Below are 16336 nucleotides of genomic sequence, written 5' to 3' on the forward strand. Positions count from 1 at the left end.
TGTGTTGGCAGGATTCTCTTTGGCTGAGAAGAGTTTGGCACCGTTCCCAGGGGAGTCATCAGTTCTGCGCTCTTTCTTCACAAGTGAAAGATGCCACCTATAAACTGCCTTCTAACAATAACCGTGAAACGTTGCCAGTCCTGAAAAAGTGAAGTAGAGCTATGTCGTGCTTTGACTGAGTTAAAGCAGAAAAATCTTGCCACTGAGAATGTCAGGTCTGTATTCCTCTTAGGCATCCACGCTCAAGATAACATACTACTTCCCAGTCTACTTTCAACCAAGTTGTAGTAAAGGTGATAACTGGCTTTTCTTCCCTGGTTGTCATAGTCCTTACAACATCCATTTTTCTGCACGTGAGGGCAGGACTGCCTGCGCTGGCGCCATCAGACAGTGTCCCCCACCTGCCATGTGCGTAGGAAAAGCTGAGCCACAGACTCTTCCCCCAAAGGGAAGCTCTGGAGAACCTTGACCACTACAGTGTGACAAATTCAAATGAGATTTTTGTTCCTCAAACCTAGTAATTCTTTATTCAGTCACAAATTGTCCAGTCACTGTCCAAGTATTAAGAATAGACTATCCAATATGTGCAAAATTTTCTTCTTTAGATGCTATTCATTTTTAAGATCAGAACAGAAGATAATTTCCAGGGCAGCAGTCATGCAATTGATACGCTCAACAGCCCTGTCATTTTCTTTCCACTGGGTCTGACATTTGTAACTCACCGAATCTTGAAATCAGTGGTGACCTAATTTTCTATCCTAGTTTATTCTTCCCTCAAGAATATTATAATACTAACATAAATAGTTCCTGAAAAATAAACAGTAACAAATAATAAACAAAAATAACAATAAAAGCAATGAGCCTCTTTTAAAAATGCCGTTAACCTAAAGATACCATTTGCTTTATGTTGCCTATTTTCAGTTGTTCAAAAGAGGAAACCTTGAGTAGTAGGGCTGTGATGCAAAGGGAATGCAAATTAAATCCCAGATTTATGTAGGTAAATAAGGTTTTATGAAGAATCTTTATGACATGATGGATTATCTTAAGTGCTTAGGTACTGAGGAGCTAATTTCCGTGCAAAAGAATCTATCAGACTACAGTCCTGTGTTTCTCGTTAGCAATATTTTTGAGTTTTATCATTAACGTTAAAAAGTTTATGAAATATGTTTTCTAGTTAGTCTGGTGGTATCATTTCTAGTTCCCAATATGTTATTATTTTGAGTCATTTAAAAAAAAAAAAAAAAGAAAAAACCCAAGCAGGTCCACTCTGTAAGTAAAAGAAGGAAGAAAAGTCTAGTGAATATATATTCAGTAATATCCCTGGGGAGTCAGTTGTGTAGGTGTGATACAAATGGGAAAAACAGCTTTCCAGAGAGCAACATGTAGAAAGGAACAAAGAGAAACCTTTTTGCCAGGGTGAGGGTTTTGCTGCTGGCTGCTTGGCTACGTGGTGGCATTGTTCGGAGGAAGTGCACCTGCTCTAACGTTTTCTTCAGCTGGAAGCAGACAGGTTTGTTGAATGCTCTAATTGCTGGTAGGCATGAAAGGATTGCCTAGAAGATTGCTTCCTAGGCTGTCCTTTGATGTTTTGTATGATTTGGAAGCGAAGATTTCTTTTCCTTTATCCATCTTGCTAATAGGTGAGAATAAAATATCTCCTCTCAGCTTTCATTCCATGAAGGTATCATGGCACATTTTGTCCGATTAGCTGTATCATGGGCCAGAAGACTCCTTTTATCTTTTGAAAAGATTTGTAAAACACAAGCATAGTCATCACAGTCCACATTCATAAAGCATTATCAGCGACGTGTTCAGTTCTTTGCAGGGGTCTCTGGGCAGGAGAAATACTCTGCTGTGAACACTAGGTTTGTCAAATGCTATAAAACTGTGGCTAGGAATTTTGGATGCAATCCTTTTAATACATATTATGAATCTTGGACTGCAATTAGAACAGGTTGTTTGTTTGTTTAATTCCAGCTATGTTAATTTATAAACACAATAATTCTAATACAAAATCCAAGTTTTGCCTTATTGTTCTGCAAAATTTGAAGAGCAGAGAACTGCACTGAGGCTTGATGTTTTGACGATCCTCCTTTTACAAATAAATGTAAGGCATGACTAGTGCACTGTGAAGTGCTATAGTAAATCTAAACTGTAAATATAGCTATAAATGATATGATGTCATATATTTTAATTGTTTGCTGAAATTTGCAAATTATAGAGTAACAAAAAAACCTATAATAAGTTAATTAATAAGTTTTTATTTCACTCTTTTAATAAGAAATGCCCAGCTGAAAGAAATTATGATGCATTACATTAACCCATGTAAACTGTCACTAACACTTTTCTCTTGACAAAGTGGACTGTTACCAACATACTTGGAAGTACCAGAATACTTAAAAATAAGTAGCTGTTCTCAGTAGAACAATCTTCCTCTATCTAATCAGGTTTAGCTCTCCACTATGATATAGAATTCAGATTCAGATCCACCACTTCCAAAGTTCAGGAGTGCACGGCGTGTACCTTTTGAATCAGAGGCTATTTATTTTACTTTCTAATGACCAGTTGAGAATTACTGCATAAGAAACTTGTGTCTGTTAAATATGTCTCAGAGATATATTGTCTGAAGTTTTTAAAGATAAATATTGGTTTAGGCATTACTGGAAATTACGAAGCATGTGGTTCTTGAATCACTTGTAAAATCTGGCAGAAAATCTTCAATGTATCTTCTGAAACTTAGACATCCATATGCAATTTTTATATTATGATTTACTGAATTATGAATACAGTTTCCCTTTTTTAGAATTGAATCCTCTTTTTTTAGGCTATCTGTTGTGGGATTCAATTTTTTGAATGCTCAGACATATCAGCCTTGAACTTTATAGCTACCTTTTGAGTAAATTGATTACAGTGCCAATGGTCAAGGCCGTTAAATTTCTACTGAATTTTGTCATGGTCACTGTAAATTATACCAGCTTCCCAACTTTCTCTTCTGAGGGCAAAGAATGTGTATTTTGTCTTGTGGTGTAAGCAAGGAGTATATTTACATGTCTACAATTGTGGCCTCCAATTTTCATTTTGTTGTGACACAATGAAGTATTTTAAAGAGCATGTCTGGAACTTTATTTACTTGGCAAGAGGTCAGTCTGTTTTAATTTTTTTATCTGTGGAACCAAGTGTTTATCAGGTTTCTGTATGAATCATGCAGTGTGTTAGGGAACATTTTGCAGCAGTGTTTTATTTTAGATGTCTTTATAATACAGTTTTGATGTGTTAAATTTTCCAAAGGTATTTTAAGTCCAGGAAAAGGGTTTTTTTTCCCCCAAATTTCCAAATTTAACATGCATATCTTTGTACATATAACTCTGTGTGAGCATGTATCTACCTGTATAAAATCCACTAATTCTGATGTTTTGTTAACTAAGTAAATGTGAATATTCTGGTGTATTTCAGGTGTTCGGAGGCAGGGTTGCTAATACTCATACCCTTAGCGTGTAAATACTTCAAGAGAATAAAATCTAGGTGATTATATTATTCATGTCTCGATGGGCGGGGAGAAGGTTGAGGTTCACCTCCCCATTGACCGAACAGCAGAAGTGAGGCAGTTGTGAGACTCAGGCTGGTACAGTCAAGGGAATAAAAAAGTTGTCATCTTCAAAGTTGAAATGGAAAGAATTGCAGATCAGAGTTGTGGATCCTGTTGTTTCGTTCACTACTAGTCATTCCCTACCTAGTGCTATAAATGCAGAGAGGACTACTGCCTAAAAAATTCTTGATGATGACCCATACAGTGCCTTCATTTGAAAATGGGCTTCTCAGCGTTAATCTCCAAGTCACTGTCTTAAGGGCTATATGTAAGCCATCTAGAAATAATAGGGGTGACTCATTCATTTTGATGTGGCTGTGGGTTTTGTGGTCATATACAGGGAAAAACAGAGTGTTCTTGGACATATCCCTGCAGGCAATTTTGCAGACCTCGCTTTGATAGGGACCAACCCTTACTGGACTGTTTTCTTAGGTTTATTCTAATTTAGCCTGTTGGAAAAAGGCATAGAATAACCACAAGTTTTGTATTGGGTAGACATACAATTATGTCTGTTTTTTTTCTTCTTGGTGGGTATTGGTGACATCACTTAAATATGTCTCTGCATGCTATCTCATTTTTATATGAAATGTTCAGAACTGCAGCAGAAGCTGTACTTTAAAAAAGGAGGAGGAAATTAAATGTGCTAGATTAGACTGATATAATTTTGAGAGTTTGGTTTATGCAGACAAAAACCCAGGAAATTCAAAGCTTGGCCTCAGCTGTAGTCCATCAATCAAACTGTTGTGGAAGAATAACGCTAGTAATCATAGCAAACACAAAAAGATGTGAGATATAAGAAGAGTGCAAGTCTTAATAATCCTGACCTGTAACTATTCTAAATGAATGTTTTTGTATTTAATTTCCTGAGGAAAGTATTAAGGATGATGAATAGGGGGGAGGAAAGGATTTCGTGGAAGTTTAGTTAATTGATGGGGCAACTTTCAAAGCAAAAATAGTTCAACACCCCACAGATTTGACTACTCTCAAAAGCTGAATGGTATAATTACATACTGTATTCTACAATGTCTCACTTTAATCTTGTACTGATGTTTGTAAAAATATATACAATTACTTTTTAAAGGAGAACTTACAAAAGGAGTCTTTTTACTTCAGTAAAATCAGTGAAGTACTTCAGTCATTTTTGACAGTCAGGGGGACTAGAAGCTAATATATTAATACACTAAAATGTTACTACATATGTACACCCCAGTCACAGTATGACAAATTGCCAGTTTAAAAGAAGATAGTTTACAAACATAATTATGTTTTTGGTGAGGAACAAAGTATCTTTCATTCCTTATGAAATTCTGAAAGAAAAAGATTAAGATGAAATATAATGAACTCGGTCACTTTGTATTTGAAAGTAAGAAAGATTCTGAATTGAATTGGTGTTGTCTTGAAATGGATTATATTTTTTCTGATATGTGAATTGATTTGTGGGTTAAGCAAGCTACAGGAGCTGATGTTACTAAATTCCAAAGAAGCTGGAAAAAAATCTTCAAGACAAGAAGGCATTTTCAGAAAACTTTTTACTACCACCAGTCAAAAAAATCTTAATAACATTATGGTATAGTATTCAGTATTTCATTTATAATGCTCTTCTGAATATATTTTATGTTAAGCATAACACTATTCAATTCTACAATTAAAGCATAAGGGGAAGGTCGTAATTGGCAGACCAGTTAAGAAAGAAAACTTTAGGCTCAGACCTTGATGTGTCATTTTGTAACAGCCTAGAGAAATTGCTTAATTCTTGTGACCAGGAGTGTTGTGAAGGAGGCTTGTGTACCAACATGCTACAGAAAAGTTTGGGATTCAATGTCTTTATTTAATGAATGTTACATAATTTTCCATGTAGTTAGCAAATCTGATTGTATCGGTTTAGCTGTCTTTATGAGCTGCTCCAAACAGAAGAGGAGGTAATTATAATAATGGAGAAAAAGAGGAAATATAAAAAATATTCATAATGTATGTGAAATTTGGTTTTATGCTAATCTATTTTTTTTAACTGGGCTACCTTCCACTTTGTTCTTTTCCTGATAGTCTATTTCTTTTTTTTGTCTCACTTTCTATGTAGGACTGGCTCGTCACATCTGTAATCTCCTAACAGAAACTGTGGCTCTGTACTTGGAGGCAGATGATAAAAGCAGCACCAAGACAGCAAATGCACTGCTTCTGTCCTTGCTTGACATTTTGCACTGCATGCTGATGTATACAGCAAACATTGTGCGCCAGACTTTACAGGTATGGAATTTATTTCCTGGGGTTATCACCACCTTAAACAATTTTTTAGATAACTTCCTGTTATCTTAATAATGAAATTCCCACTATTCTGATTTTATTGAATTTTTAGTTTAGTGGAAAGAACATGTATTTTCAACTGCATATTACTTTTTCATGTACTTACTTGGCTAGACTATCCATACTAGCCTCACTATATGCTGGGAACACAGATCCTAGCTGACTCTTTTGCTTCTGTACTCCATAAATAGCTTAATTCCATATTTGCTCAATGGTAGTTCAAAGCATTTTCCTTCCATCCATTTTAAAAGAAAAAGATTACTCCGTAAAACATGGTATCTTTTTTATTATAAATCACACGTGATCCCTGTGCTTGAAAAGCAGATGTAACCTCTGGATGTGTGCTGACAAAAGTGTTTCTTCTCTTACACTGACAGTTTGTCTTCCAAGTTTCTGTTTGAACCACTGCAAATCATGGCATTGGTAGAACTTCCTCCTCCAGTGAAGACTTCCTCCTCCTTAAAAATGGAGCACAAAAAGATACTATGCAAAGAAACTGCACATAACACTCTTAAAAACAAAACAAGAAAAAGGATTCATCTTTTTTTAGACTTGATGTTAAGCTAGCAATATTTGCTTTGTTTTTAAACCTGCCAAATTTCTAAGTTAATCAACTGGAAGTAACTTCTGTATTTAGGCTGCAAACAAGAACACTTACTCTTCGTGTTAGGGTTTTGATGTTCTTGGGATTATCTGTTGAAAGCCTCGGTGGCGTTACTTGCCTTGGCATACTTGTCTTGACAATACTGTCACAGGGCCCCTGTGGGTTCTACAGCTGCCTCAGTACACATGCCCTCTTGAATGGTGGCCATTAGTTGCTGACTGCTATTTACCATGCATGTATGTAACATTCCACTATTGGTGTGGCACTAAATGCATCACTGTAGTGATAACAAATATTCTTGGACTGTTTTTATAGGGGTCTTCTGAATAAGGTACCTTCTAAAGCAGAACTTGAAATAGAGAATCAAATTTTCTCATATTATCCATTTTTGAGGCTTACGCTGACTTTTATAGATGGTACCACCTCCACTTGAATCCTTTTTATTTCAGCTTTTTATATGTAAAGTGATAACTTTATCCAGTTGCATAGGCAAAACATGACACCACTTTTCCTTTGCATTTCAGTACTTTATGCTGAATGGTGCTGATAACCATATCCAGCTTCATTCAAGAGTTTGCTCTCTGTGGTCCAAGTACTTGTGTTTTAATGGAAATGGTACAAAAGTTCAGATTAATTTGCATATCTGTTTTGGAGCAGTTTCATCATATTGTGTTCCACAGGTGATCCACAGTAGCTGAAAGTAATTTGCAATCTCAATTTGAGAAGTGGACTCTAGTTAGTGACTTAATGTAGGTTGAAGCGTGGTGTAGTATATATCCTTTATATATATATATATATATATATATATATAAAAACTATAATTCCTTTAGTGATATTGTTCATTCTCTTTCCAAAGACACTAAATATATAAAAGTTAAAGAAAGTAGTCAAACATCCCTGATGGAGAATGTCTGTCTTCTCATCCAACCACTAACCAGAAGAAGCTGTTGTAAATTTTGCTGAAGTGAAGGTGGCTTATTTCCCTTTCTTGATTAATATAAACACTCCATTTTTCTGTCTCCTCTGCACTACGTCTTTTTGCTCTTCTTGGACTTCAGCATTCCAGGTCATTGTGGTGAGTCTCGGTGAGGGACGTACCAATGTGTCTTATCACCTGGAGAAACTGCTCTTCAGATCTTTTATTTCAAAATTATTTCCAGAAGAAAGGCGTTACCCTTTCAATTCATCAATATCAACAGTGGAGCTTCAGCAGTAGTGTCTCTTGTCTCAGGGGACTTGCTCCTGTGTTCACTTAACCAAACGAAAATCCACAAGTAGTACACTTGGATGATGGTTTTAGGATTGGACTTTAAATGAAACACAATACAAAATGATTTTTAGATGTGTTCTTTAGACAAAATGTTTACATTTTCCTCTAGCAGCTAGACTGTATAGGGTTATGGTCCAAAGCTGCTGCAAGATAATGAAGTTAAATGAAAACTCTTGCAAGCAGACCTTTCTGGTGTCCTGGGGCAGGGATGGGTCATAAATAGCACTGCCTAGGATGGCAGTGCGTTTGATGAGGGGGGATGACAATGGTCAGAATTACAAGTAGTAACAGATCATATTACAGACTTCGGTCACTTAAGGATTTTATTATTCCTATTTAAAAAATAAATTATTATAATGTATTATGAATATATCAGGATACAAAGTGAGTCAGAAGGGCAAAATTGGACATTATTGCTGAGAATTCTAACTTTTCAGTCACTCCGATTTTCTTGTTTTGAGTTGCACTTAAAATTGTTCCTGATAAAGGAAAAAAAAATAGTTGAACTTTAATGTTAAAATAGGTATGTCATGTTGAAAGAGAATACAAATACATAAAACATTTATGGCTTTAGAGATATCTTTTGCGTATACAATTTATAGCATTTTGCTGAAGAAATGTCATGTAGGTCAGTATATTCAGCCTGTGCAGAATAGGCATGACAGCATGAGTCCCTTTTGCTTTGTGCTTATTGTTACAGACACAGGGAGCGTAACTGCTCATTGGGAGCCCAGGAATACTTAACTAGAAAAGAGTGTACAAGTCTCCTTCAAACTTCCGTTCAAACTTTGACCACCTAATGGACCTAATTTGTTTCTCATAACAGAACAGTCACCAAGGCTGCTTTTTATTTTTTCTCATCTTATTAAGGCACAGAAATCTGGCACAGGAGGGGACACGCAGGCTGCTGAAGACCTTCTGCTTATCAATAAACCCCTGTCGGACCTAATTAGCCTGCTTATTCAACTGGTGAGAATTTGCTTATTTGTAAGCCTTTTGGAATGTTGCTGAAATTGGAATTATTCAACTGAATTCAACATCTTAGAACACTGTTTGCTAGTTTTTCATTGTTTATAAGCTCCCACCTAGTATGAAGGAAGGACTAACAATTTTTAAGAAATTATAGGTCACAGTGACTTGCAGGTTACAAGTGACATTGGAGTAAGTCTGTCCCAAGCATAGAAGTGGGACGAGGGACAGGCTGCAGATTCTCAGTTGGGATACATATGTATAGCCAAATTTTAGCCCTTTCGAATGGACTAATGATCACTGGATAGGGAAAGGGTGGTGTTCAAAATTTGAAACAACAAGTACTGCTACCATTAGAAAAGTCAGTAAATTGAAAATTAGTTTGCAACAAGTGATGACTTTTAGTATTATTTTCCCAGTTTTGAGCCTTCTGAGTTTTTCTCAAGGGTTTAGTTTTATTTTAACACGATGCTGAGGAATTTACGAGTGGGAATTGGTCGCTGGTGATCTGTAAACATCTTTGAAGTCTGTCTGTTTAAAGTCAGTCTTTTCCAGGGTTTACTGGACGTCACAATGCTGCATTGAAATCTTCACAGGGTGCTATATTGTGGCCCTGACGCATCCCATCAGCTCAACCTCCATCATACTGTGCCAGAGATTTGTCTTGGCTCTGTGTGTAAGAGCTTGTAGTAGAGGAACGCTTCTTTAGATGGACAGGGTTTTTAGAGGCTGCCTCAGCCTTTTATTTAACATAAAGCCATTAAAATGGTATGTGAGAATTTCCCTGTGGCATATCACACTATCCTTTCCAGGTTATTTCACTTAGAGGCATTTCAGATTCAGTTCTCTTCCAACCTCAAATTTTTTTTTTTTAATTTTTATTTTTTATTTAAATATAGGTTTTCAGATGTATTATGATATGAATACCTGTCACTCTTTTACTATCTTTAGCGGTCTGTCATCTTCTATTTTGGGGAAGAGTGTGATTCCTTTTTTATTAATTTTTGGCATTATACTTGTTGCTAAGTCCTCCTTTGATGGATTTATTTTAACCAGCTATTGACAAAGGCTTTTTGGAAATGTTCAGTGAATGACCTAAAACAAAGTGACTGAATTTCAACTATATAATATTTCACCTTTATCAATTCTTTTAATTTATTTTTTATTAATTTTTTTAAATCACTATATATGATAAATAGTAAGACATGAAGAGATGCAAATGTTCCTTTAAAGTGAAACTAATCATAAATTTAAATCCCATTAACTCTCTAAAGAACAGAAAATTAGAGGCCAAGCTGTACTCAGCCTATACCACCTGGAAGTCTTTTATAAGTTTTTAATTAAAGGATAGGATAATTGTATAGTTAGCATGTACTGATTAGATTCTGACTTGCCCTTGTATTTCAAAAGCATGGCTGCAAATTACCACTAGGTTTTGCTTTGTTCTGTATTTCTACAGATCCTGGTGTGTTTAAAATGCTTATTTAAAATCTGCTGTTTTTAACATACAGGTAAAGAGTAAAGACCATTAGTGCTGCTTCATTTTTTTGTTTGTTTTCTGTTTTGAATTTTGTAAAAGGTTTTGTAAAAGTGAGGGATTTTCTCTTGTAATCTATATGTGTTGTTCTTTACATACACGTGCTTGATTGGACATATTAAAGTTATTTCGGCTACGTTTGTTAAATTTTATATCCTTTACCCATTGCTGTATTAAACATTTCCTGTTAAGGTTGAAAGAGTTTGAACAATGGAATAATCATTTTAACATTTAGGATCCACTTGTTTAAAATATTTTATGCTCTAATCTCTTTAAATAGGACTAGATTCTTTGTGTAGTCTAGTGGGTTTCTCAAGATGTATACTTCCCTACCCCACAAAAAGACTCAGGCCTACCTAAACTTAAGTTCTGTGGAGCTGCCAACAGTAGTTCTCTGTATTTATTGAGCTGTGTGGCCATATAACCCTTTATTACTGTTTTGGAGCATTCAGTTCTTTGTGAACTTTATTTTCTGGAGATAATGGAGGTCTTAAATTCTGAACTAACCATCACTTTAAGATATTGAGTTAAAATTATTTTCTCTGGATCTTTATTTCTACCTATCTTACCATACTTACAGTTTCTTATGTCACTTTGAATAATTGCTTTCCCTCTCCCTCAAGGAGATGATTGTTCCATGCCCCATTGACTTGTCTATTTATTTATTTTCCTCAAGTTCTACATGTTTATCTCTCTTAATAATCCCTCAAAAATCAATGTGAGTTAAACTTGAAAATGTCAAAAACTTAGAATCAATTTTTCCCTTCTGTAGTTGTGATTTAGTCTATCACTTAGGGCGTAGCAAAGCAAGTGTAGGAAACCTAGATTGCATGTAAATGAAACTTCAGGGTTTTTAAGAACGCAAAAGAAGAAATAACTGCAAATTCTGTCATGCAGAAAACACTGCAAATATGGAGAATTCAGTATTTAATCCCATGATCAGTTTGCCCTTAATTGATCAGTAAGAGGAAAATAAATTGAGCATTTAGTCTTCTGCTTGTCAGCTTTGTGTTTAGAAGTTTATTACACTCAGCTTTTTTGTGTAATGTTTCTCCACTTGAACATAAATGTAATTTGATTATTATACTGAAACTTGCAGCAATTATAGAAGATATAAAATACCTTCTACTTTTTGATGTACCATTATACTGAAAAAAAATTTAATGTTTACTTACTTTTCAAATCACTTCAGTGTGGATTTTCAGAAACTTTCAGAAACCTTGGCAGTACCTATAAAAAGGAGTTTCATTTCTCTGTAGATCCTAGATTTAGATCCTAGATGTAGGTCTTGCAGTCTTTTCTGCAGCCTACCAGACTGCTGGGAGAGAACTTTTCTTGTCTTCTGGTGATAGGCTTCTTCATTACAGTATTACTAGTAAAATTCGTAGTTGATTACTGTGCTCTGTATATTACTGTTGAAAGACCAGTTAATCATGTGCAAACATGAAGAGGGCAAATATGAAGCCTCGGTGCACATGGATGAATGAGATGATCTCTTCTAGGTCCTTTCTGTCTCTACATTGCACTGGCTCTAAGGCGGTGCCCTGACTTTGGTTTCAGAGCATGTGAAGGTATTTGCCAATGAATAATGAACATGACTGCAGAAGAATGATAACCCTGTAGACTGTAGAATTTTATTTCACATTTCTTAGGAATACGGACAGTTCTGTGGTCAGAGTGGAAAGACATATGTTTATTTCCTGTATTGTATAATGTATTGCTGTTATTGTATTTGAAATGTTATCTGTGAATTATATTTGAAGAATTCTCTTCTGCAGAGCTATCCTAAAAAACAAAAACCAACCAAACAAACAAAACCACAAAAAAAAACCCAAACAAAAACACGCCAGAGGAAATTAGAATATATTGTCACAAGCACAGAATTTCAGGATGGGGATTTAGTTTCTCAGCAATTAGGCTAGATTAAAATGAACTGCAAATATATTGGTCTTTAAAATATTTTTCCTTAGGTAGAAGAAGGACGACAATTTTGCCCTCAGCCAAAATATAATATTTTATTTTTTAATTTAAAACTGTGCATATTTACTAATAAGAATAGCATAGTAAAGTTAGCAGATTTAATAATGATGTTTTGCTTTTACATTTTGTTTAATGTTTGCAAAATTATCTTCCCTATAGTTCCCAATGGTGCTTCCTTTACAGCGCATTCTGTAATCACATTACTGATCTAATGAATATCTATCTCTTATTGTAATAAACTCTCTTTGTGTATAACCTCATTAATGCACTGAAATAGTGTCCCCTCCGGGTAATCCAGACAGTTTCATTGTAGCTCTAAAATTAGATGCTGTAACAACTCTAACGGTGTGAAAACTGCCACTTCAGCTCAAATGATCACACGTTTCTTGCAATGGTTTGCAATTCATGAACACGCTGCAACTCAGTTCAAAATGAAGGCATTTTTGACAACAGACTGCAGAAATATAGATGTGTAATAACAAGAAACTTCCTGCTCTTCACCACATTAACCTTAAAATACACCGAGCAGGTTCCATCTAAAAAGGAAGAGAAGTAGAATTTTATGTTATGAACCTGTTAACAGGAGATTATAACATGACCATAAAAGTTAAGTAAAAAGTAACACAGACTTCATTTCACAGAAGTCTTGTCATGAGGCATTATTTTAAGATTTTTAAGTGAAAAATAAATCTACAGTTCTGAGTTAGAGAATGGCAAAAATTGTGACTTCAGCTGTTCAGTAATTTATTTTAAGGTGCTGGATTTTCTTCAAACTATACACTAGCCTAGAATATTAACAGCTGTGAGGAAAAGGAGTACTAATGTTTCTACCTTGCTGAAGGGCTGAATCCATAATCACCTCTAATACTGGTAAAGCAAAAAGAAACAAAAGGCCACTGGAGTTTTTTCATGTAATTATGAAATATTAAGGGGCAGATATTTTTTTAAAGAGTTAGAACTCTAGTTTTTCATGGGTTTTCTCCTCCCCTGAAAGCACAAAAACTTAAGTAGCTGCTGTCATGAAAAACTTTAAATGCATTTCAAAGACTTGAAATCATAGAATCATAGAATAGTTTGGTTTGGAAGGGACCTTTAAAGGTCATCTAGTCCAACCCCCCTACCGTGGGCAGGAACATCTTCAACTAGATCAGGTTGCTCAGAGTCCCGTCCAACTTGACATTGAATGTTTCCAGGGATGGGGCATTTACCCTTGATCTACTTCTTCATATCAAACGGAATTGTTATGATTAGAAAAATAATCAGAACACTGTTCCAGCTGATTAAGAGATGAACGATCTATCTATATTCATTGTCTAGTAACACGATTCTAGCTTTGCTGTTCTTATTAGACATGAGATACTATTTACTTGAAAGCTGAATTTTCATTCCTTGGTTTTCTGTATTTACAGATATTTATTATATTTTCAGTCATCGCTTTTGTTCATACCAATAATTTTCTTCAGATCCTCTATTCTTTATAACCATTAATGAAATTACTAATACTGACTGGCAGCCATTGTTAGATTTCAGGTTACCGACTTACGACTTTTGACATCTAAATCACTACTCATCCGCAGTGAAACAGCAAAATGGTGAGAGTTATAGAGAAAAATGCTGATGCAGACATACTTAAATAGGGACATTGCTGAGAGTTCCTCTTCCACCTTAGTTATTGATTGGTTAGACCGTAGGCCAATGATTCTCATCCCCTTCAGCGTAAATATGGTATTTCCTATTCCCAGCTTGTTTTCTTATTCATCCAAAGCCTATGCTGTTATTGTTTTACCCTGCAATTTTTCCAGGATGACAGCAACTTGCTCCCCCAAACTCTAGATAGCACTGAAGCTCAGACGGACTCTAGTGAAGCAGAGGAGCAGAAGAACCTGAAGTACAACGGACGATGAAGGACTTCGTTGGCATTTGTGATTGAATGGGATGATGTTGTGGCTGGCAAGTACTGTGAACCCTGGAGTGATACTGGTGGCTGGGTTTGGAGGATGGTCACTGACAGCTTGATATCCTGTGAAGAGCAAGCCTATTTGATGCCAAGACATATTGGATGGAGAGATTCAGGGTCTTCCTTTCTCTTGTTGAGGACAAAGAACAGCAGCAACACTGATAAAAGATTGGGCATGCCATTGGCCCAATCCCAGCTCCTCCTCACCTAGGGCAAAATGTTGCACTGCCTCCCTAACTGGGGACTCCTGCTGAAGACAGCCTACCTCGGGAATAATGCTAACGAGCTGGACTTGCTCATTTGCTTCCTTGAAAGTCACGTACCCTCCTGGTGTCAGGAAGAACTGCAAAGGACATGGTGCTTTATGTATTTCTTCACTCAAGGTTGTTGTAGGGACAGTCCTCTACAGAGACTGACACCTGTATAATCCTCTGATATTTAGTGAATATCTCAGAGAAAGACCTTGGGAACAGTCTCATTTACAAGTATGGCTCTTATGATTACTGATTACACATGGGATTTTGTGCTTATGGAGCCCGGGAAACTAGCCTCCCCTGCAGTACCAGGGCAAGGACGTATCTGTCCAAATGTTCACTGATGTTTGGTTGTTTTTTTTTTTTTTATGTTTGGTTTGCCCACAAACAACATTTGAAAATTGAATATAGTTCTTGTACTGTGATTTTCTTCAGGGAGTGGTTGATATACCTGTCTACACTGATGTAGTAACAAACCATAAGTTAGAGTGCTGCTTTTAAAAGGGATAAGAGAGATAAGTTAAAATAGTTTAATTTTTCCTTCCTTTATCTAATAGCATTTTTTTTTCAGTGAAGAAAATACAAGTCGGTTCAAAGCCCCCAGTGATATCAGTGGAATTTTTTTTTTACTTGATAAGGGTTGAAGATATAAATGGAGCTATAAAGCTTGTTACTATTTGTAGCTTTTCCTCCTTTTTAGCCTTGCTATTTATGTTGATGATGTTATTAAAGAATTCTGGATGTTGGAAAGGAAACAATCAAATAGGTGGCATTTAGATTGGAATGAAGAAAAACCATACAGCAAAACTGTGGAAGAAATAGCTGCTGTGGTCCCTGTCACTTGCATAGCATTAGGTCAAATAGAATGTGATATGTCTTGGGGCTATGTATTCAGAGCTTACATCTCAGTTCAGTCTGTTTTAAACAGCCAGCTCTATGAAGCTAATGGAAAACAGGATTGTATTTGCATACAGATCTCTGGGGAACTGCTTCTTGAATATTTAAAGAGCATATGTCTGATGATATGTTCCCAGATTGCTTTAAAGTAAGTGATGAGTTTTCCTTAAAATGAAAAAACTTGGGAAGTTCATACTGCAGATTAAATAAGTAATCATTATTGAAATGGTTATGGGCATATTATATAAATGGTTGGACAGATTATATAAATTGTTTCTTTTTTATTGTCAGTAAGGATAGTCTGTTAACTGTACTTTAATCTAGCTTCTTTGTATTTAGATAGTATTTTTGGAATTAAAAAACTGAGTAGAAGAGATGAGATGTTTTTACACTTCTGTACCTTATTGGTTACGACCACCATGGTATATTTTGTTCAGTTCATAGATTGTAAGGCCAGAAAAGGCTATTGTAATCATTTAGTCTAGGATAACACAAGACATAAGACTTTAGTAAATTAATTCCTCGTTACAGTGAAGGGTTTTATTATTTTTGTAGAAAAAAAAATTTATGATATAAATTGCCTGTGATGGAGAATCTGTTTCAGTTCTAAGAAAGTTGTTTCGGCGGTTAATCGCTCTCATTAAAGAAAGAAAGAAAAAGAAATCAAACTACTATCTTCCTTCTAATCTGAATTGCTTTATCTAAAGTTTTGAGCTATCGTCTCTTACCCATCCTTTTTCAGGTAAAGGAATTAACCTATCCTCAGGCTGCTTTTTCTCACATGTAACCAAAAGAATATGATCAAGTGCCCTTTAAATCCTCATTTTGATAAGCTATAGACATTGAATTCCTTCAATCCTTTACTGTTATGTTTTCCAATCTGTCATCCTCTTGCCTGTTCCCAAGAAACGTCTGTGATTTTTCTAACTAGCTTTCGTGAACTGTCTGCGCTAAAACTAGGCATTGTGTTTCTGTTGTCGT

General features: G+C 35.6%; 1 protein-coding gene across 1 annotated transcript in view; it reads left to right on the plus strand.

Annotated features, from left to right (window-relative positions):
* ULK4 (unc-51 like kinase 4) overlaps nucleotides 1–16336 on the plus strand; it is a 253157-nt gene that overhangs the window by 178045 nt on the left and 58776 nt on the right. Inside the window, exons 34-35 of the mRNA XM_075143193.1 lie at nucleotides 5664–5830; nucleotides 8632–8730. Of these exons, the coding sequence (XP_074999294.1) occupies nucleotides 5664–5830; nucleotides 8632–8730 (266 nt within the window). The remainder of the gene's footprint in view (nucleotides 1–5663; nucleotides 5831–8631; nucleotides 8731–16336) is intronic.

Source organism: Calonectris borealis, chromosome 2, assembly GCF_964195595.1.
Source record: "Calonectris borealis chromosome 2, bCalBor7.hap1.2, whole genome shotgun sequence".
In the NCBI taxonomy this organism is placed as follows: Eukaryota; Metazoa; Chordata; class Aves; order Procellariiformes; family Procellariidae; genus Calonectris; species Calonectris borealis.